This window comes from Juglans microcarpa x Juglans regia, chromosome 3D, assembly GCF_004785595.1.
Source record: "Juglans microcarpa x Juglans regia isolate MS1-56 chromosome 3D, Jm3101_v1.0, whole genome shotgun sequence".
Lineage (NCBI taxonomy): Eukaryota > Viridiplantae > Streptophyta > Magnoliopsida > Fagales > Juglandaceae > Juglans > Juglans microcarpa x Juglans regia.
The window spans coordinates 35,130,206-35,149,419 of record NC_054598.1 but is presented as its reverse complement, the minus strand read 5'-3'; the positions used below and the strand labels follow the sequence as shown (position 1 = coordinate 35,149,419).

General features: G+C 35.8%; 2 protein-coding genes across 12 annotated transcripts in view; one reads left to right on the top strand and one right to left on the bottom strand.

The window, feature by feature from the left end:
* The window catches only part of LOC121256681, a 35,010-nt gene extending 31,665 nt beyond the window's left edge, over positions 1 to 3,345 (bottom strand). For 8 of the 11 annotated variants that reach the window (XM_041157536.1, XM_041157545.1, XM_041157543.1 and 5 more), the window contains exon 1: positions 1,721 to 3,344. In XM_041157536.1, the coding sequence (XP_041013470.1) occupies positions 1,721 to 2,996 (1,276 nt within the window). In that variant the 5' untranslated portion in view covers positions 2,997 to 3,344. Of the gene's footprint in view, positions 1 to 366; positions 463 to 1,720 lie in introns of those variants that run through there. The other 3 variants (XM_041157540.1, XM_041157539.1, XM_041157547.1) reach the window with 2 other exon arrangements.
* A 1,444-nt stretch (positions 3,346 to 4,789) lies between these two features.
* On the top strand, positions 4,790 to 17,554 carry LOC121256685 (transmembrane protein 50A). Its single transcript, XM_041157550.1, has 5 exons — positions 4,790 to 4,802; positions 13,654 to 13,954; positions 14,043 to 14,130; positions 16,579 to 16,731; positions 17,314 to 17,554. Exons 2-5 carry the CDS (start codon positions 13,822 to 13,824, stop codon positions 17,345 to 17,347), a joined length of 408 nt encoding a protein of 135 aa, XP_041013484.1. The 5' UTR covers positions 4,790 to 4,802; positions 13,654 to 13,821; the 3' UTR covers positions 17,348 to 17,554.
* The last annotated feature ends 1,660 nt before the right edge of the window (positions 17,555 to 19,214 follow it).

The following is a 19,214-nucleotide window of genomic DNA, read 5'->3' as shown; positions in this document are numbered from 1 at the left end:
AGCAAATAATCCACAAAAGACCAATTAGTGCAATAAGCCAACTAAAGAGGATGTCGAAACAACAAAACTATAAACCTCTTCAAATTGGACATAAAAATAATTTAAGTTATTTTTTATCAATAGAAGATAATTTAAGTTATGATGACAATAAGGGAAGAGCTGGAAGAAATCATACTTTTTTTTATAAAGTAACGCAGTTTTTATTAAAGCACAGAAGGGCACAAACCAAGTATAAGGAAAATATACAAAATGATAAACCCACCTAGCAAGCAAGTAGAAAAAGAAGAATAGAATCCCTAAAATTCTAATCGGTTGGAGAATAGGGAGCTTTCATGAGCCATCCAAGCTGTTACGAAGAAATCATACCAAAGAGTGGAAGGGACGAGCTTGATGCAATGTAATCCTATAACCTCCTACAAGAGAGGGGAGTTGCGACTGGAAGTCTGAGAAGGGGGGGCACAGCACCTAAAGCCTATAATGCCAGTGAACAAGCAAACATTCAGGCCAACACAGGCATAGACATAGAAAGCCACAACGAAATGAAGTTTTCCGGCTAATTAAACTTCAGAAATGATAAGTACAGATTGGGTGCTTCAACAGGAAGAAAGTTGTCAATAGAATTATTGAGTCAATATCCAGGTTCAGCAATCTGGTGCATATGAAAGGGTAAGGCAGAGTGAAAAGACAATGTCAAGTACAGATTGAGCTATTGACGCTGGGCAAGCAACCAAAATATTGAAAAGAAGCTACCATCTGTTCACTTTAAAATTCATCGATATAAGGTCCTAAATGATTCTTTTTGAATTTTTATTCGGCTGTAATTTCAGAAAATAGTTTTTCAAAAATATTTGCAAATTGCAGAAAATTAAAAGACTTAAAAACATGATATTTTCAATGGTTTTGTTTTTCAAAACTCAGAATGCATTATTTTTAACATTCTTGCAGTTTTTTAGAACATGTTCAGCAGTTCATTTTGGACTATTTTCTGTTAAAAAGAACCTGAGAGCAGTTTTAAACACCACCTTAGGGCTTCAACTTGTACGCGAGAAGCTATAGGTAGTTCCATATTTACTTTGTTTTCGATCTTAATTGAGCTTTTTTCGAAGTCCCTAGAAAACCTGAACGTTGATTCAGCACACCCAAGGAGACGTTTCCCCTTTGTTTCCCTCTAAGGAACATAGGACTGTCCCTGCCCCCCACTTTGTTAACTATCATTTGACTAACTCAATTTCAACGCTGATATGAATCAGTCATTAGACACTAAAGAGATTTCCATGTGTTACAGGGACTGCAGGAGAGGAAGCGAATACAGCTTGTAAACAAAAAAAGTTCAACCAACTCCAATCTTCCAATGCCACAAAAACCTTTGCATTTTCAAACAGCAAATAGCCAGAAAAACCTATGCACACAGAAATATATAGCCTTAAACACTTAGGAAAAAGGTCATTTATTACATTTTTTAAGTCACGAAAAATTATACATCAGTCACAAAATTCATTTAGAACAAAGACCAGGTAACCACCATTCTTCCGCTTCCCAAGAAACATGCTAAATTTCAAAGATCCGCAGATATAAGCTTACAACACTATGTACTTGTATCAGCCCAAATATGACCCAAAAACAGAGGTCTAGCAGATGCACAAGCAGGCCACATATTCCGATTACTAGAATGTTCTGCTCGTAGAAATGAAGAATAAAGCAAGGAAGCAACGGAACATACCATGACTGCACCGAACACAAGCGCCACACTTCACCTTGCATATGTTACAAACCAATTTTCTCCTAGTTTCCTTTATTCCTCCCACATTCATGATTGGCTCCATCTTCGTCAAGTCCTCTATATAGACCTCGGGCATCCAATGGCAACAGAACAAGTGAGCAAACTCCATAGATTCACCACTTTTATCACTCTTATGAACAGGTTTTAAAGCACCACCCTGCTTGGGGCAAAGAACACAAGTTTTCGATGAACCAATACCACTGCAATCACTCTTCTTCTTGCACCATGCACACGACCAAGTTGCACCCACATCCTCCTGCACACCATAACACTTCTGATGTACTGCAACCTCACACGAACTGCAAACGACCAATTGGTTGGACTCCTTGCACGTGTCACCCATACAACAAAACTGGCACAAAGATGAATTCCCTTCACAAGGACGTGCAATTAAAACTTTTTCCAACCCAGCATCACCACCGAGAAGCTTCCGCTTCTTTGATGGCCGCTCCGAAGTTAAAGAAACCTTCTCCTTAGTTCCTAAAAGCCACTCTAAACCGCCAAAAATATGGGACTCGGAACTACCTTTTCCATCCTGAGGCGAAGCGTCAGCTCCAACGCTATCAATTTTCATGGACTGCCCACCCTCACTCTTCAACTCCTCTTTAACAACCAAATTTTCGTCCCCATTCTCACCATGCGCATTCACATTCTCATTTCCACAACTATCAACGTTCGTCCTCCGAGCATTTTCCGAAAACGGAATCAGAATACATTCCTTAGTAGCTAAAGCACTAAAAGGAGAAGATATCTCAAACAATGAATCAATATCTTGCAATGTCAGGTGTCTAAAGTATTCCTCCGTCTCAAACCAAAAATTGGAACCCCGAGTGGACCGAGAAGACTTCTTGTCCGCGCCCGAATGGGACTTCTTATGCCGCCTCCGACTATCCGAGCTCCTCCACAAGAAACTCGCCAACCCTCTGGGCAAGGTGGGCGAACTGATAGCCGAATTATCTTCGGAAACGTCGAAGGGCGAGCGCTCGCAGAGCGCTTTTCTAGCCTGCGAGTAAAAATCAATGTCTGCTGAAGTCTGCTTGTCTGGAATTTCAGATTGGATCGCCGGAATTTTGGGCGGAGCCCTATAAACAGGGCAAGGCCTCTCCACGGTGCCGCAACCTCCGTCCGCACCCCTACCCATCATCTTCTTCCACCTGTGACATTGGCATCCGGTCATCAGCAACAACGACAACGTCCACAACCACCACCTACGCATTCCATCACCGAAACCCTAACTCTATCCCTAACCCTAACCCTAATCCTAATCTAGCTCGGCTTCGGCACCTCACATCCACCTTTATCTACACAAAAGGAAAAAAAAAACCCAACCCTAATTTATCTCTGACTAACGTCTTCACGTGCACGGAGAACGAGAAGGGGGAGGAGGAGTGGAGTGAACGGGGTGTAAGTCGCGGCTAGGGTTAGGGTTTGCAGCTATTGTGGTTCGTATTTTCCTTCGGATCCCGTTACTTTTTAAGACTGATTTGTTTTTTCCGTAGTTCGATTTCGCTTTCAAAAGGGTCCGAGAGAGAGAGAGAGATTCGCGTTTTTTGCAGGCATTGGGGTAGGTTCGTTTTGGAAGATGTTTTATAGTTGGGGTTTTCCAGCGTGCTCTGACGTCCATAGATCGGCTTTCGCGTATCGATAAAAATATACACGTGTCATTATTCTATTGGCCAAATGAACTAATACTTTTTAATTTTACTCAGCAATCAAATTTTATTATATACGAAAAAGATAATACATGAGTAGGGATGGAGCTTCCCAACAAACATTTCAATATAATAACAAAATGATGAAAAGAAGGAAAATAAAATTAGTTGGGATTAATTTCTTGGTCATCACTCGTACCGTACAATGAGGCCATTATTTTAAAAGATGATTTTTAAGTACGTCATTGCTGGAGGCGGTGTAAATTGTGGGTGTACTATAGTTTATTATCTTTAGATATTTTTTGGAAAGGTTCGTAATTCCTTTTTAAGATCATCAGTTAGGAAGAACGATAATATAGTAGAAAGACCAGCATCAAATGGATAGATCTGCGACAAATCATGTCTTTTGTGCTTATATGGTGGCGCATGGTAGCCACGCAACGATAGTTGGGAGATGAGGTGGGTCAAATATGAAAGATCTTGAGGTGGGAAATGTACTGGTATAGTGTGTGTAGCCGACGGAGTCGTCGAGGCGGGACAGTGCGTGAAGACCAAGGAAGCAAACCGCGCATGAGGGTCACACGCCAAGATTTTTGGCGCGGTTCCAAGTCGTCCCAGTAGATCAACAACAATAGGGTTGTGTGGTAAGGGGCATGTCGACTGATGGTGGTCGAAGTACAATAGATCTGAAGAAAACCGAACATGTGGAGGGGAGAAGAGAAAAAAAAAACACTACCTTGAAAGCATATTCACACAGTAGTAGTGGAAAAGAAATAGAGATGGAGAGGATGGTGGAAAACATATCACAGTTCTCACCCTTCTCTCCGGCGGAGGCACACTTTCTAGAGATTTGGATTTTCTAGAGTGAATGAAGAGCTTCTCTTTCTAGAAAGAAGGCAATCTATTATCAAATGAACTCATTCACCGTATCAACGTGTCACTTTTGATTTTAAAATTCATGTAAGTGTTTGTCTTCAAACTGTGGCCTCCATTTCTGAGCGTCATTTGGGAAATGATATAATATGAGAATTTTGTGACTAACAATAAGACTGTTTGAAACTTTGACTAAACTGACATAAATTTAGTTCAATCTAATTTTAAGCTGAGTTTATAATCCAAACAACCAATTCTCAAATCATTAAATACATTTCAACTCAAAACCTCTTTATATGTGGGACCTATAATATTTTTAAATTCAACAACATTTTACACGAGGGACCCACAACCTTTTTTAACTTTTCATAAATACATATAAATTTATCTTATCATCCAAACATATCTAATCTCATCTTAAGTGGATCCCACAAAACGCACTTCACCATCTCAACTTATTATTATTCATAAAAAACTCAACTCAACATCCAAACAGGGTCTTACTAAAATAGTTTGAGTTGTGTATTTTTTGAATTTTGGGAAAGTAAATGGATAAAGTTGAATACAAAATTATAAAATTGAAATATTGTTAAAATATAGTTTTATAATATTATTTTTATTTGAGAATTTGAAAAAGTTAAATTATTTTTCGTTTGGAAGTTTTGGAAAGTTATAATGATTAGTTTGAAAATTTTGTATTTAAATTATGTTTGGAAATAAGATGAGATTAGATGAGATGAGATTTATGAGACAAAATCTATTTCCAAACAAGCCCTTAGCTCGGTTTTGGATTGAGAGGAGCTCTTAACAAAGTTTTGAATATCGTTGCAATGATTGTTTCAGTCGAGACATTGGAACAAAATATTTTAATACCGATATCGTTTTGGTATACCATTTCGGAATAGTCTAAATATGTATAAATTAATTATATATATAAACCATGTTTCAAATTAACAACAATATAAGTTTTAAAAACATATATACATGAGAAATTCAAAAATACTTCTTATTTTAAATCTTAACAACATATATTAGTAAAGAGTTTTGTTACTCATCATCCTCGCGCACCATATACCACATTTATTTTTATTTTTTAAATATTATTTTTAGTTTTTTAATTTTTTTTTTTAGTTTTATTTTTCATAAACTAATTGATTTTTTCTGCTCATCATCCATACATCAAACATTTGGTAAGAAAAAAAATAAAAAAATTATGTGTGATGTATAGTGTGAGTAGAGGTGAAAATTAACCGTATGGGTTCAGTTTCGGTCCATTTTCAAGGGACGATACCGACTGAAACCGGTCAATGAAGTATGGTAAAATCGGGCAGCGTAGTTTCGACCAATTGTCGTCGGTGTATCGGTGTTCCCATCGGTTCCTATCGCATACAAATTTCTCAACCAAGTAACCAACAATCGGATTCAAATAATTTCAAGCAACCAAAACATCCCCTAACGCCAAAAACACCATAAACAAATTAAACAATACATTATCATCCCATGAGAGAGAGAGACGAAAGGGAGATGATGAGACTTGAGAAGGAGTTAAGAGATTTGATACCAGAGTTAACTAAAAGGGAGATGCGCGATTTGTGAGGGAGACGATAAATTTGAAAGGGAGATGAGAGATCTTAAAGCCTGAAAGGGCGATGAGAGGGAGACGAGAGGGAGAGATAGAGAGCGTTGAGGGAGATGAGAACCAAAGAGGTACAGCGAAAAAAACCATACGAGGTCATTTTCATATTATTTTTTTGCAAAATAGAAACTTAAAATGACGCCGTCATTTATACGCATATAAATATAAAAAAATATACATTATATATAATTGGTCGGTTCGATTCCAATTTGAACCATCAGTTTTAGCTAATATCTACCGGTAGTTGACTGGTTTCCTTCTGGTTTCAGCGAGTCTGAGTTGGTGACGGCTGGTTTTCTCAGTTCCTATACAGCTCTAAGGTTGCATTTGGATGTTGAACTGAGTTGAGTTGAGTTGAATTTAGATGATAAAATATTGTTAAAATATTATTTTTTAATATTATTATTATTTTGATATTTGAAAAAGTTGAATTGTTTATTATATTTTATGTTGAAATTTAAAAATTTTATAATGATGAGTTAAGATGAGTTGAGAGGAATTTAACTTCTAAATAAAATTTAAGTATAAGAATGATGAGTAAAATTTGTTATCTATAAAACTTAATAATACTTCTAACTGTGATAATTGATAAAGTCATCTCACGGTGAGGTCACTGTAACGACAGTACCACATCAGCTATTTAAACCAAAGCTGACAGATTGTCCATAGTACGAGGTTGCTTGCACACTTTGATAAGATCAGAGGAAGATCTAAAGAACAAATATGAGAGAGAGATGACGCCTGAAGGAAATGATTTTTTAGAAAAAATCGAAAACACCCCTTAGAGCATTGGAATTGACTTTATTAAAATCTTAACTAAATATAAAATATAATTAATTTTATTAAAAAAGAATTGTATTAGATTAGTTAAATAAATAAATGTAAAATTTTGAACTATAGTAAACGTATATATTTCTTCAAATTTGAAAGGTTACTGTTTACTCATCAAATCTATTTTTTTATTTACTTTTAATCTTTGATAGTCTTTTTTATTCACATTTAATCTCTAACCGTCTTATAATAATAATGTAAGAATAAAATTAAATTATTAATTAATATATGATTAGTGTAATTATAAAATATGAAAAAAAATAAAATATTATTATTAGAAAAATAATATTATATTATTATTTTAATGAATTCAATGATTAATCTAATGTGAAGTTATGGATAAGAAAATTTTAGATATATGAAAAATATGTACTTTTCATCAAAATTTGAATATGAATTTGATGAGTCTAATACTAGTGCTCTTAGGCTTTGAGTTTCATAAAAGCATATTTACGAAAAGCCTTTTGACTTCACTCTTAATTACAAAATTGCCATTCATTTTCAATTAACATTCCGGACCATTTTTTCTATATTGGGTGAAATTAAAAAATGGGCCAGTATTGTTTGTTATTTATCGAAATGACCAATATTTAATCTGGTATGAAACATCTATTTCTATCGTGTCGGGTGCTATTCCAAAATAGTAAATTTGGGTCATACCGGCTGGTACGAAACGATTTTTAAAACATTGACTCTCAACCCATCTCATATCGTTTCATCGTTAGAGTTTTCATAAATTTTTATATAAAATATAATAAACAATTTAACTTTTTCAAATTTCAAAACAATACTAATAAGAATAAATAATATTCTAATAATATTTTATTCAATTTTCATCTCAACTTATCTTATTTTAACTCACTATACAAACATAACCTAAGTGTTTTACACCTTCGAATTATCTTTTGACATGTAAGTGATTTACAACAGCAAATTGCTCGTGCATTTTATTGAATCTCTCTCCCATTGTCCCACCCAACCCCTCAGCTCTTCGACATAACCCTTCTCTCTGTTCCTTCTTCTCCCAACTTCTTATGTTCTCCTTTCTCTCCCCCAGTTCCCCCCGACAAAACCCTCTCCCTTTATCCCTAATTTAGCATTCGAAAAATCCTAATTGCCATATCTCACTTAGTACATGAGGCTTATCGTTTGGTTTCAACAAGATCGACTGAGGGAGATCGCAAGTTCTATCGTTCGGTTTCGGAGAGGGAGATCTATGGTGTCCTTCGATTTGGGGAGATATATATATATAGAGAGAGAGAGAGAATCTATGGTTCAATGGAGAGAGAGGGAGAGGGGGGAGAGAGAGATCGACCGGGTAGGGGGAGAGTGAAGTGAGACTTACATGGGTTTTTTCTACATCCAATTCTATTGTAAACTTCCTAAGAAATGCATGTGTCAGACTAATATTGGATGGTGTAAAAATGGGTAACTCACCAAGTCCGGTCCTTAGCCTCTCTCTTCAGATGATATCTGAAAATGGAATGGTCTATATATGAAAAGTTTTTCAGGCCAAGTGGATGCCCCGTCACAACGTGAAAAATGAAAAAAAAAAAAAAAAAATGAAAGGAATGGGCTTTAGTGTTTTTTATTTCCTTTTGTTGCTCTCACCTAATCCCATCACCCTCCCCATGAAATTGAAATTGAACGGAGTAACGCTAGCTCTCCCTCCATCCCTCAAAAGTCAAAACCGATCATTGGGAGGTCGATCCAATTCACCTTTTTAGATTTTCAAATTTATTTCTCTTTGATTTTCTATTGAATTGAGGAGTAGCACAAATCTGTCATCTACACGATATAAATGTAGATCTTGCTTTAGTATTTTGAGAAAATCTATTTCACACAATTTTTTTTAACACACTTTTCACATCAGTTATGCTAACAAATGATTGATGTTTTAGATTTTTAAGTTAAAACGGGTTTCACTGTAAGTGGTATATTAACACCAACATATATGTAGCAAAACTCTAATATTTTTTAAGTTTAAGTTTCATTTGATACATAAACTCATCTTAATTTATCATTACAATTTTTTCAAATTCCAACACAAAATATAATAAATAATTTAACTTTTTCAAATATCAAAATAATAATAATATTAAAAAATAATATTCTAACAATATTTTATCATTTCAACTGAACTCGATTCAACATCCAAACGCAGCCTAAATCTACATTTCCATTTGACTAGTATATTTTTTATAGAAAAATAATGTACAAATTTTGTGCTGTTTTTTGAAAAAATGAAACCCACTATTAAAAAATATACTACGATTATTGTTGTTTACAATTACAGCAAACTATTGGCATGGTTTGTAAATTAGATTGAGATCAACATCAAAATTGAACTCGTAATCATGAGCATGGAAAGAATATATGGTCATTTTAGGGCTATAATAGAGTGGAGTCGAGCTATCTATTGACTATTCCATATCTTTTTTGTTTATTTTGAAATTGAACATAAGTCGAGCTTGACTTTATAAACGATCTACATTTTGTTTTCATCAATGGTTCAAATACTTCGTTATTTTATTGATTTCTTAAATTTATTATTCTCTTAATTACAACACCAACATTCCTACTTTATGAATTGCCATCGTTCACTTACCCCACCCCTTACACTCTATAGTACTATTTAAGTAACCATTTGTTGCATTACACGATCTTCAATTCTTAAATATATTTCAGATTTTATTTCTCAAAAGACATATGAATTCCACTTCAATCCTAGTCACCACACACGAAGCAGCACGTTTTTCTTTTCCTATAATGAATTTTGCATAGCGCCGAGTATTAGTTAGAAAGTAAGTTAAAAAATGAATATTTTTATTTGAAAATCTGTAAAATCTGTATACCACATGTAAGGAGATTTTTCCTACCTTACAAAGTCCGTCCACTGGGCCTCGGCCCTGTGCTCGGTCCAAGCGTCACCAAGATCGTACAGGGAGCAGGCTATCTATTAGAAAAAAAATGTCAAGTAACCGATAAGACAAGTCAGTCTGACATCGCACGACCACATTCTAAACTTAAGGACTTGCATGAGACGCATCGGAAAATGTATAAGACCCTTGATCCATTGACGTCAAAACATCTACGACTCACAAGGGATGGAAGCAAGGCCTAGAAATCACGCCGCATTAATCGTGCCACCACCGAGCTACACGCCACATTAATGGTGCAGTCGCAGAGTCACGCCGCATTAAAAGACTCTGACAAAAGAAATAGTAGGAGGGGCACAAATTTTGTAGAGACAAAGACGATCTGCACCTCCCCCAACCCACAATATAAATAGAAAGCTCCAAGTACGAGAAAAGACTTTGATCCATAGACTCTTTCACTTATTTATAAATTTTCAAAAATATTTATTAACTTTGACATCGGACACTCCCAAGCCCCAAAGCCGCCCTCCTTTAGTTGTCTTCCCCTTTATTTTTTGCAGGCTTATTTTTGAATACTTGAGTTGTCAGAACTTGACTTAAAAGAGTACGAAACATAACGTTAATACTACATATTATTTGTGTGGTATAATTTAATTTTAAATCTTACAAATCAAATTATATCATATTAATATTATTCATAATTAAGGTTGGGCAGTAGTGACTTGTTCCGTTTGCTCAATATGCATGGATAATGAGCCGACTATAAACTTCTTACCCTACGAGGAGGGTGAGTCTCACAAAAATGATTATCAAGCAAATGTGGTATGGGATTCGCAGCATCCTCGACCAAGTAATTGCTATCCTTTTTTTATTTTTATTTTTTTTTTATTTTATTCACATTTTATTTCAATTTTGTGGTGTTTTCTGTTGGTAGAAACTATATTGATTTGGATTAAGACTACGTTTGTATATTGAGTTAATCTCAAATGAACTGTAAAAAATAATAAAAAAATAATAAATAATAAATAGTAACGAAGTAGTGTGACTCACTAATAACCAAATATAACTTTACCCCATCCTCGTGCTTATATGGCCAGTGCGAGTTAAATAAAAGGGTTGAGTGTGGGCTAGGTGGGCTGAAAAATACATCCGAATAGGACGGATATCATCCTCATATACACTAATTTCAAAACAAATAACCAAAATTTGTTCACTTTCGTCTCATACACGTTAGGCTGTACGGAATTGGCATAATTTATCCGAGTAGGAATTCGGGTAGACAGATATATCCATATTTGGACCCAAAAAATACGGCCAGGGTACCCACGCGTATTAATCTAGATTATAACTCGGGTTGGTACCCAGAAGAGTTCAAAGAGTTCAAGTCTTAGGTACGTTTGGAACTTAAAATCATTTCAATTCATTATTATAATTTTTTTAAATTTTAATACAAAATATAATAAATAATTTAATTTTTTTAAATCTTAAAATAATAATAATATTAAAAAATAATATTCTAATAATATTTTATCATCTCAACTCAACTTAGTTCAACATTTAAACGCAGTCTAAAAATTCAAATATCTATGTGGACCAAATTTTGCAAAAAAGGAAAAAAAAACTCTTTCATTCTTAATAATAATAATTTTTATTTTAAAAAATTCAAGTACCTAGATCAGGCATAAACTACCTTTTTTAAAAAATAAAATAAATTATGGTTGTGTGGTTGCACTACCGGGTTTGAAACTCAATATCCGCATCATATATCCATACTAAGGCTAGGCTTCGACTCCAACGGAGTCAGAACGCCAAACTTTGACTAAAATCGTAGGTCAAGTTGAGCTCTAACTCCAATTCTAAATCAGAGTGAATTTTGACTCCGATTGGAGTTGATGGAGTTGGAACCCAACTCGGAGTTAGTTTTTTTTCCCTATTTTCTCACTACTTTTCTAGCATCGAAACAACATCAAAAGATTCTAAATAAATTTCTTACTTAGATAATGAAGCATGCGGATTCCTCTGTCTTCGCTCTTATCTGCCCCATGCGGCCATGCCTAAACAACAATGAGAGTAAAAATTAAGATGACGATTGACAAAGACAAGATGAGAGACTTAAAGAAAAAGATAATGTGAGGCTGAGAGATAGAAGTTAGAACAAAGATTCAAAGAATGAGTGTTTTAGCTACTGTCGATCGAGGACAAGAAAGAAAACATAAGAAGAGATAAAACAATGTCGGCGGAGGAAATGAGTACGAAGAAGAATTGGAGTTTTAAAATAACTATATATTTATATTTAGGAGGAGAAAAATGCGTCGTTTTCTCCTTTTCTTACAAAAAGTATGCAAAACATGATTGTCTTGTACATGAGGGGCTTGAACGTTCGTAAGAAGGTTTGCAAAATAGTTTCCCAACCATTAGGCCACTCAACTACCTATTACTTATATTATAATATCAAATATAATAAGTACAAATACCAGAGTCCAACCATTTTTTTAGGAGTAATTAGGACTGTACAAAGAATCGAGAAACCGACCTAGACCGACTCAGACTGGCCGCCAGAGCTCAAAATTGGCCGAAACCGGTGGAGAACCGATCGGCGTGCGGCAACAAAAAGAGAAAACCGATATCGGCCAGTTCGGCGTCGGCTCGAACCTAGTTCAAACCGCTGAACCGGCCGACTACATAAACTATTTTTTTTATATATATTATGTACTTAAAATGAAGCAGTTTAAGTAGAACGACGTCGTTTCAAGCTTAAACACAACTTAAACGACGGCGTTTGGTATTAAACCAAACAACGTCATTTAATTCATAAAGAATAAAAAAAAAATTAAGTAGAACGATGCCATTTGGTTTAAACCAAACGCCATCGTTTCAAAATAACTTTGTCTTCCTCCTCTCGTCTTCTTCCTTGCATTCTTCTCTGTTATCATCCTCTCTCTCTCTCTCTTCTCTGCAACACACATTCTCTCTACTCTCTCAGAGGAAGCTTGGTCTGGGAACCGACTGTGAACCGCCAGATGAAGCAACGGTTTCGACTGGTGTTTCTCCCCCTGTTGACAGGTATTGGCCGATTTTCTCCCCCAAAATTAACTTTCAATCAGCGTCGGTTTAGCCCAAAAACCGAACCGAAGGGGTCAGTTTTCACCTTCGAGTAACTCCAATTCCAAATCCAAATTTTGAGTTTATTGACTTCATTGGAGTCGAAATGGGTGTCAACCAGAGACGGAGTCTCTGGAAGTTTTGCCCACCCCCATCAATACTCGCTCTTGGCAATGAGTGGGTGGGTAACCTGATTTTTCCAAACTCGAGTTTATAACTACCTTCCAAACCCAATTATTTAGGTTCCTAATGAACAATATACACATGTGTAGGTAATTCAAGATATTTAGGCATTGTTAAAGCATTCCATGGGCTGGAATTCACTTAATTTTAATAATTCATATTTTTTTCTAAATTCAAATATATGCATTTCTCAAATTTGATTTCTATTGTTTTAAAATTAAAACTCAATTATATAATAAATATTAAAATTTTAAAATAAGAAGTATTGGTTGAAAGGATTTTACCATGACAAGAATGGCACCTTCTTGATTAGTTCTGGGCTTTGATATTCATTGAAAGAAGATGCTACTTTTTAAAAAAAAATAAATATCGAAAGTTCGAATTTTTATGAATCATTGTTAAAGTAGTTTTAAAATATAAATATATAGTATTTTTATCCTGTTATAAGAAATTTTTATATAAATAATTATAATTATATAATATTTGGGATGGAATAGAAGTATCATATCATCTATCACATGATTTATCGTTTCTTTAATTATCTTTATTTCAAATAATTAATAAATAATACTAAATTTTCTTTTAAATATATAGTATTTACGTATTTTATAATTATAAAATTATTATTTTTTAAATATTTTTATGAACATTTTTCATATCTTTAATGCGAAGTAATGGAAGTTGGTTTTTAAATAAACAATTAAAATAAACATTTAGGGAAAGCATTTTGGGAAGGACGTTGGAACTGGAGCAATTCGCAATCCGCAACTCGCAACTCATATTAGGCTGGAACTCGAGTAGCAAGCTCGAGATTCAAACAACAGATTGCAATCAAGCACATCATCGAGATCCGATTCGTTCTTCCGACTCAGAATATCGCTACATATGGATTTCTCCGAGTTGTGGGCAATCTTCGGGCCGGGCGTCGCGGGAGCAGTATTCGGTACCGGCTGGTGGTTCTGGGTCGACGCCGTCGTCTGCAGCTCCGTCAAGGTTTCCTTCGTCCACTACCTTCCTGGTACTTCTTCTATTCGAGTCTTTGGGTGTATTTATATTATTATTAGGGTTTTCGATTATGTGTATGACAGTGATTGTTGGGTTTGCAGGCATATTTGCAACTTTTGCAGCCCTGATGTTCAATTGCGTTAGGAAAGAAGACATTGACTACTCTCCCTACGAGGAAGGCGAGTGGAGGTCTGGAATATCTCTGCCTCTCCCATGTGCTTGCTTCTGCTGGTTATTTGTTTTAATTTTCTGATATTGTTGCTTCCGATTCATTGGTCTTTTAATCGAATGCCCTTTAACGATGTTCATATCATCATAAGCTTGTGTCCGTTGAAAATGTAATGACCTTTTTTATAGGTAATCGAGAGGTTTTATTCATTAAAAGTAGGCAAAGCCCAAGTATACATGGAGTAACTAACTAGAGTTTACAATTGAAAGTAGAAAATCATGGACATTTAGCCCATTACAAACGAGGGCCCCCGCCCATAAGAGCAATGATTTAAAAAAAAGAAAACTTTAAGCTCCTCCATTGTTCTCTCGCGATTTTTGAAGCTTTTATCATTTCTCTCCCGAAATTTTTTTTTTTTTTTTATCAGTAGAAGATAGATATTATATATATGAATGAAATAGGCTTAGCGTACAAGAAGTATACATAAGAACTCCTAATTACATTCTAAGAACGATAAATTAAAGACAAGAAATCCTGGACATTATCTCCGTGTAATACAATAGTGGAAAACCAACACATTAGAGTGTGAAGAAAGAAATTCTTCAGCCCGATCATTGTGCGTTCCTTATCTTCAAAACACCGCGCGTTCCTTTCTATCCAAATGCACCACATAATACATGACGGAATCATCTTCCACACTGCTGCCACTTGATGGCAGCCTTGCAACTTTGACCAACAACCCAACAAATCCACAACCCTCATAGGCATAACCCAAGCAATATCAACCCTTTGAAATATCTCATCCCACAACACCCTTGTTACCTCACAGTGTAATAAGAGATGGCCCACAGATTCTCCATTCTTCTTGCACATATAGCACCAATCCAACACTACACATCCTCTCTTCCTCAGGTTGTCCGTGGTTAATATCTTCCCAAGAGCAGCACTCCAAACAAAAAAAGCTACTTTAGAAGGCACACGAGACCTCCAAATATTCTTCCAGGGAAACGGCATAATATCAAGTTGTGTTGTCAGGATGCTATAATAGGCCTTAACTGTACAAAACTTGTGGTTATTAGACCTCCATATACAAACCATTCTCTAGATTGCTGCCACATGTGAATTACCTCAGAGGCCTCTCCAGCTTACTAGGAAATCGATCAGTCTAAGAGGCATGACCCATGACAGTTAAATTCCCGCAAAAAAATCATTCCACATGGTCCTTACCACCTTGCAAAATGTAATGACTTATGATGGGTTTCTACAGTTTGTCAAAAACAGCATTGCGGTATTTTGTTAACAAACAAGCTATGAATCCCAAGGGTATGTAGTGGTCAAGCCATATAAATGGACTTCTTGGGATCAAAACTCAGTATTCACACTCTTAGGGTCATCGGACTGAGGTAATTTCGTCTCGAATCACCTAAGTTGCACTTGCAAGAAACTCTTTGTCGAGAGCCCTTGAGATTATTCAGGACTTTGTCCTGGACACCTGGTGCCAATAAAAAAAGCTATGATTTAATGTTACACTAGCTAATTGCACTAGGATGTACATGAAGTAATGAAAAATCATTGTGTGTCTTTTAGAATATGAGTACTGGTCTTTGGGTTTGCTCCCCAATGATCATCAGTTCGAGTCCCCTTAGGGTCACTGGAGGTTTACCTGGTCGTTAACTTCAGGGCCCCGTGGGATTAGTTGAGGTGCGCACAATCTGGCCCGGACACCCTTGGTTATATAAAAAAAAAAAGAAAAAAGAATATGAGTATTGGTCTACACTAGCTACATGCACAAAAATCAATAAAAAATTTATGAGATTGATATTGATTTATGAGAAGTTCTTGGAGCAATGCTGTATGTAATAAGGATTGAAGTTTTTGAGCAATTTATATACCTTTGAGTTTCATATTAGTGTCTAGAATTTTACTCGTTGATGGATACTTCTCAGATAAATTCAGTGATGCTAATACCTAAAAAGTGGAGTGCTGAAGGCAAAGAATTCCATTTGTGCTTGGTGAGAGTAACTTTCACCTTTTAATTGCATGAACATTACTCTTTTAAGGGGATTATGAACGTTGAAAGAGCATGGGGAGCGGGAGTGGGGTTAGGATTTGGATTGCCATCCTCAGGAAGTGTACAAAAGGGCATACCCAACTAGCGAGAAGTATAAAAAAGAACAAAAATCCTAGAAAGCTAGAAACTAGAAGCTGTTTCATCCAGCCAACCAAACATAAAGGGAGTTGAATATTAAATCTTTTTAACTCTACCACGTCCTCTTACAGTCTTCAAATGTGCTGGCATTACGTTCCTACCAGATACCCCACATTAAGCGCAAAAGCAACAATCCTCCAAACTTCGATATTTCTATATTTCTGTCCATGCGTGATTATTAAGTTGACTTAAGAAATTGAATTCTCTTCGGTTTGCTTTGACTGAGTTTATGGATCTTATCCTTCCATTATTGCAACAGATTGAAGCTTTGGCTTTTCTTCGCATATGTTGTGTCCTTCGTATCTCTAGCGGCATCAGTTGGCCTATTGATACAAGATTCAATCGTAAAGACCGGCCCTTCTGTTTGGACGGGAACTGCAGGTGTCTTGCAATGCGTGTTCGTGTTGGTCAGGTAAAAAGGTCTTTCAGCTTAGGATTGATCCATTTTTGCACTTTGTCTCCTAGTTCTAAATGCGACGGCCCTCCTTCTAGAGCACATTATCATGTTGGTACTATTTTCAAGTGAAGAAGTATTTATTTTATCCAGAAATTCATTTCTCCTTCGCTTTTCCTTGCTCTGCAATCACCTTTAAATTTGTTTCTCTTATTAGATTTTCTGGTTAGTTCATCTTGGAAAGGATTCATTTTAATATTTGTAAAGAATTTGTGTTTTGAATGTGTTAATTGCAATTTGCCATCCCAAATATCACACGAGCAGATATACTTACAAAAAAAAAAAAAAAATCACACGAGCAGATATGCATGTAGGCATGTACAAACAAGGACATTCAAGTTCCAATGACATAAATTTTACATATTCTATATTTCTTTTTTCTTCTTCAAACAAATTCTTATATTTGAAGACAAAGGGAGATGTAGGAAGCTTTCCATCTCGTTATTATTCTGACTGTTGACTCAACGCCGTCATAAATATTTTCTTGAATATTGTACTACATGCTAGTTTTTTCGATAACTCAAATTTTGTTTCATGCAGTGGGCTGATTTATTGGACTTCTCATCCAGAGTAAACTAAGTGAATCCTTATGCTTTCCAGTTTGTGATTGAATAAGTGAATCCTTATGCTTTCCAGTATGTGATTGAAATTACAAGTGGGCTACCCATTTGTACGTGTATCATTTTACTTATTCAATTGGTGAGATCGAAAATACTTCACTTTCTGTAAATGTTTATGCTGTAACAATCTTAAGCATCAAAGTAGCAACTCTTGAATTTGCGATGGTTGATGTAGATCCTTTTTACTTACAAATTTCATGTAGCAACTCTTGAATTTGCGATGGTTGATGTAGATCCTTTTTACTTACAAATTTCATGCTGTTCTGTTGACTATTTCAAGGCCGACTTAAAAAATAAAAATAAAAGAAGAAGAAGAAGAGAAAAGAACCCTCCTTCAAGGGTCACGTCTTGATTTCTACTACGCACAACCCCCAGTTTTCTTATGTGTTTTTGGGTTTGGTTCCACTATCTATCCTGCACTCATTTGCCTATAGCTGAAGGTATAGGCATCCTGACTCCTGAGCTGCTGATAGCCTCAGATTTGGAGGGTCCAAAGTCGATGTGGTTGAAGGTGCAGAATGCGTCTAAACTTAATCTGGCTTCCACACTGCTTTTACAGGACATTTTTTTTTTTAAACTAGTAAACTGCTTTTATAGGACATACTGCTGACTTTCAAGAATAACGGTGGAAACTACTTCAAGAAACGATTAGTTTGGGGGAGATTCTCCCATTATCATTAGCACCACCGAAAAATGCCATTATAAATATACCCTCACAAGTCACATGTGCCACTAACAGGATCTCCGAATTTGTTGAAGACAAAGCAAATTAGCAACGCGTACAGTTTAAATGGCCAGAAAACTAGAGAAATTTAAAACAACGAGCGCAAGATGATTTAATACAGAAGCATAAAATAGTTAGGATTATGTATGAAATGCTAGTTTAACTTTTTTTTAAATTTCAAAACAATAATAATATTAAAAAATAAAATTTTATTCAATTTTTAATTAAAATCATTTCATTTCATCGCATTGTCCAAACAAGGCCTTAGAGAATGTAATAATAGTGCCGGCCTATTGAGAGGATCACAAGATGGAGGAAGACATGGCAGCGTGAAGCTGGAAGTGAACCCTAAGCTATGGAAGAAGGACCCGACAGAAGAAGTGAAGTGTGTGTGTGTGTTCTGTGTTTGAGTCAGAGAGTGAAGTACAAGAACCTAACTTCTTGTCTTAGACGATGGGTTGGGTTGCATTATTGCAAAGACCGTGTGTTAGTGTGATAATGGAGTCAATGGGCTTCAATTAGCCAGCCTGGCCTGGGTGCTAATGGGCCTCCTATCTTATTGTGTTTTAGCTATTTCAGTTTGTGTAAAAGGCCATGCGCCAAGGTCAGTATATTTCCATTTAAGTCCATATGTAAGGCCATTGAGGTCCAGCAGAGAGTCCTTTATGTTTGGAACCTGTAACTTGATAGAGCAATCCAAAAAATCTTTAATAAAAAAATCCTATTTTCTCATCTCTACGTTTGGAGGCACTTTCCCTCGAAGAAAGCATTACAAAATTTTCCATCTGTTCTACTATTCCATTCCATCCATTATCAGCAGTGTTACAAGTGGTATCAGCAAACACCGATTCTCTGTTACTTAAAATATTACAAACATGGCTGATGGCCCAAGAATGACTCAGTTACAAGAAGGTCTCAATGCTGTAAAAAAAAACAATAGAAGAGCTGGGAACAGAGGTAACAACCATTAAATGACAGTTTGAGGCAGTTATACAACAACTAGCAATCTTGAATGTGGCAATGCAACTGCGAAACAACGGTAGAGACTCTTCTTCTGGTGTCCACAATTAGAAGGAGTCGGACCCACAGTGTCCATA

Bases quoted from the DNA above. Each gene is read 5' to 3' on its own strand.
- LOC121256685 (XM_041157550.1), top strand. From the start codon at position 13,822: ATGGATTTCTCCGAGTTGTGGGCAATCTTCGGGCCGGGCGTCGCGGGA. The intron at 13,955-14,042 runs GTACTTCTTCTA...TTGGGTTTGCAG, and splicing joins CTTCGTCCACTACCTTCCTG to GCATATTTGCAACTTTTGCA. The intron at 14,131-16,578 runs GTCTGGAATATC...TTATTGCAACAG, and splicing joins TACGAGGAAGGCGAGTGGAG to ATTGAAGCTTTGGCTTTTCT.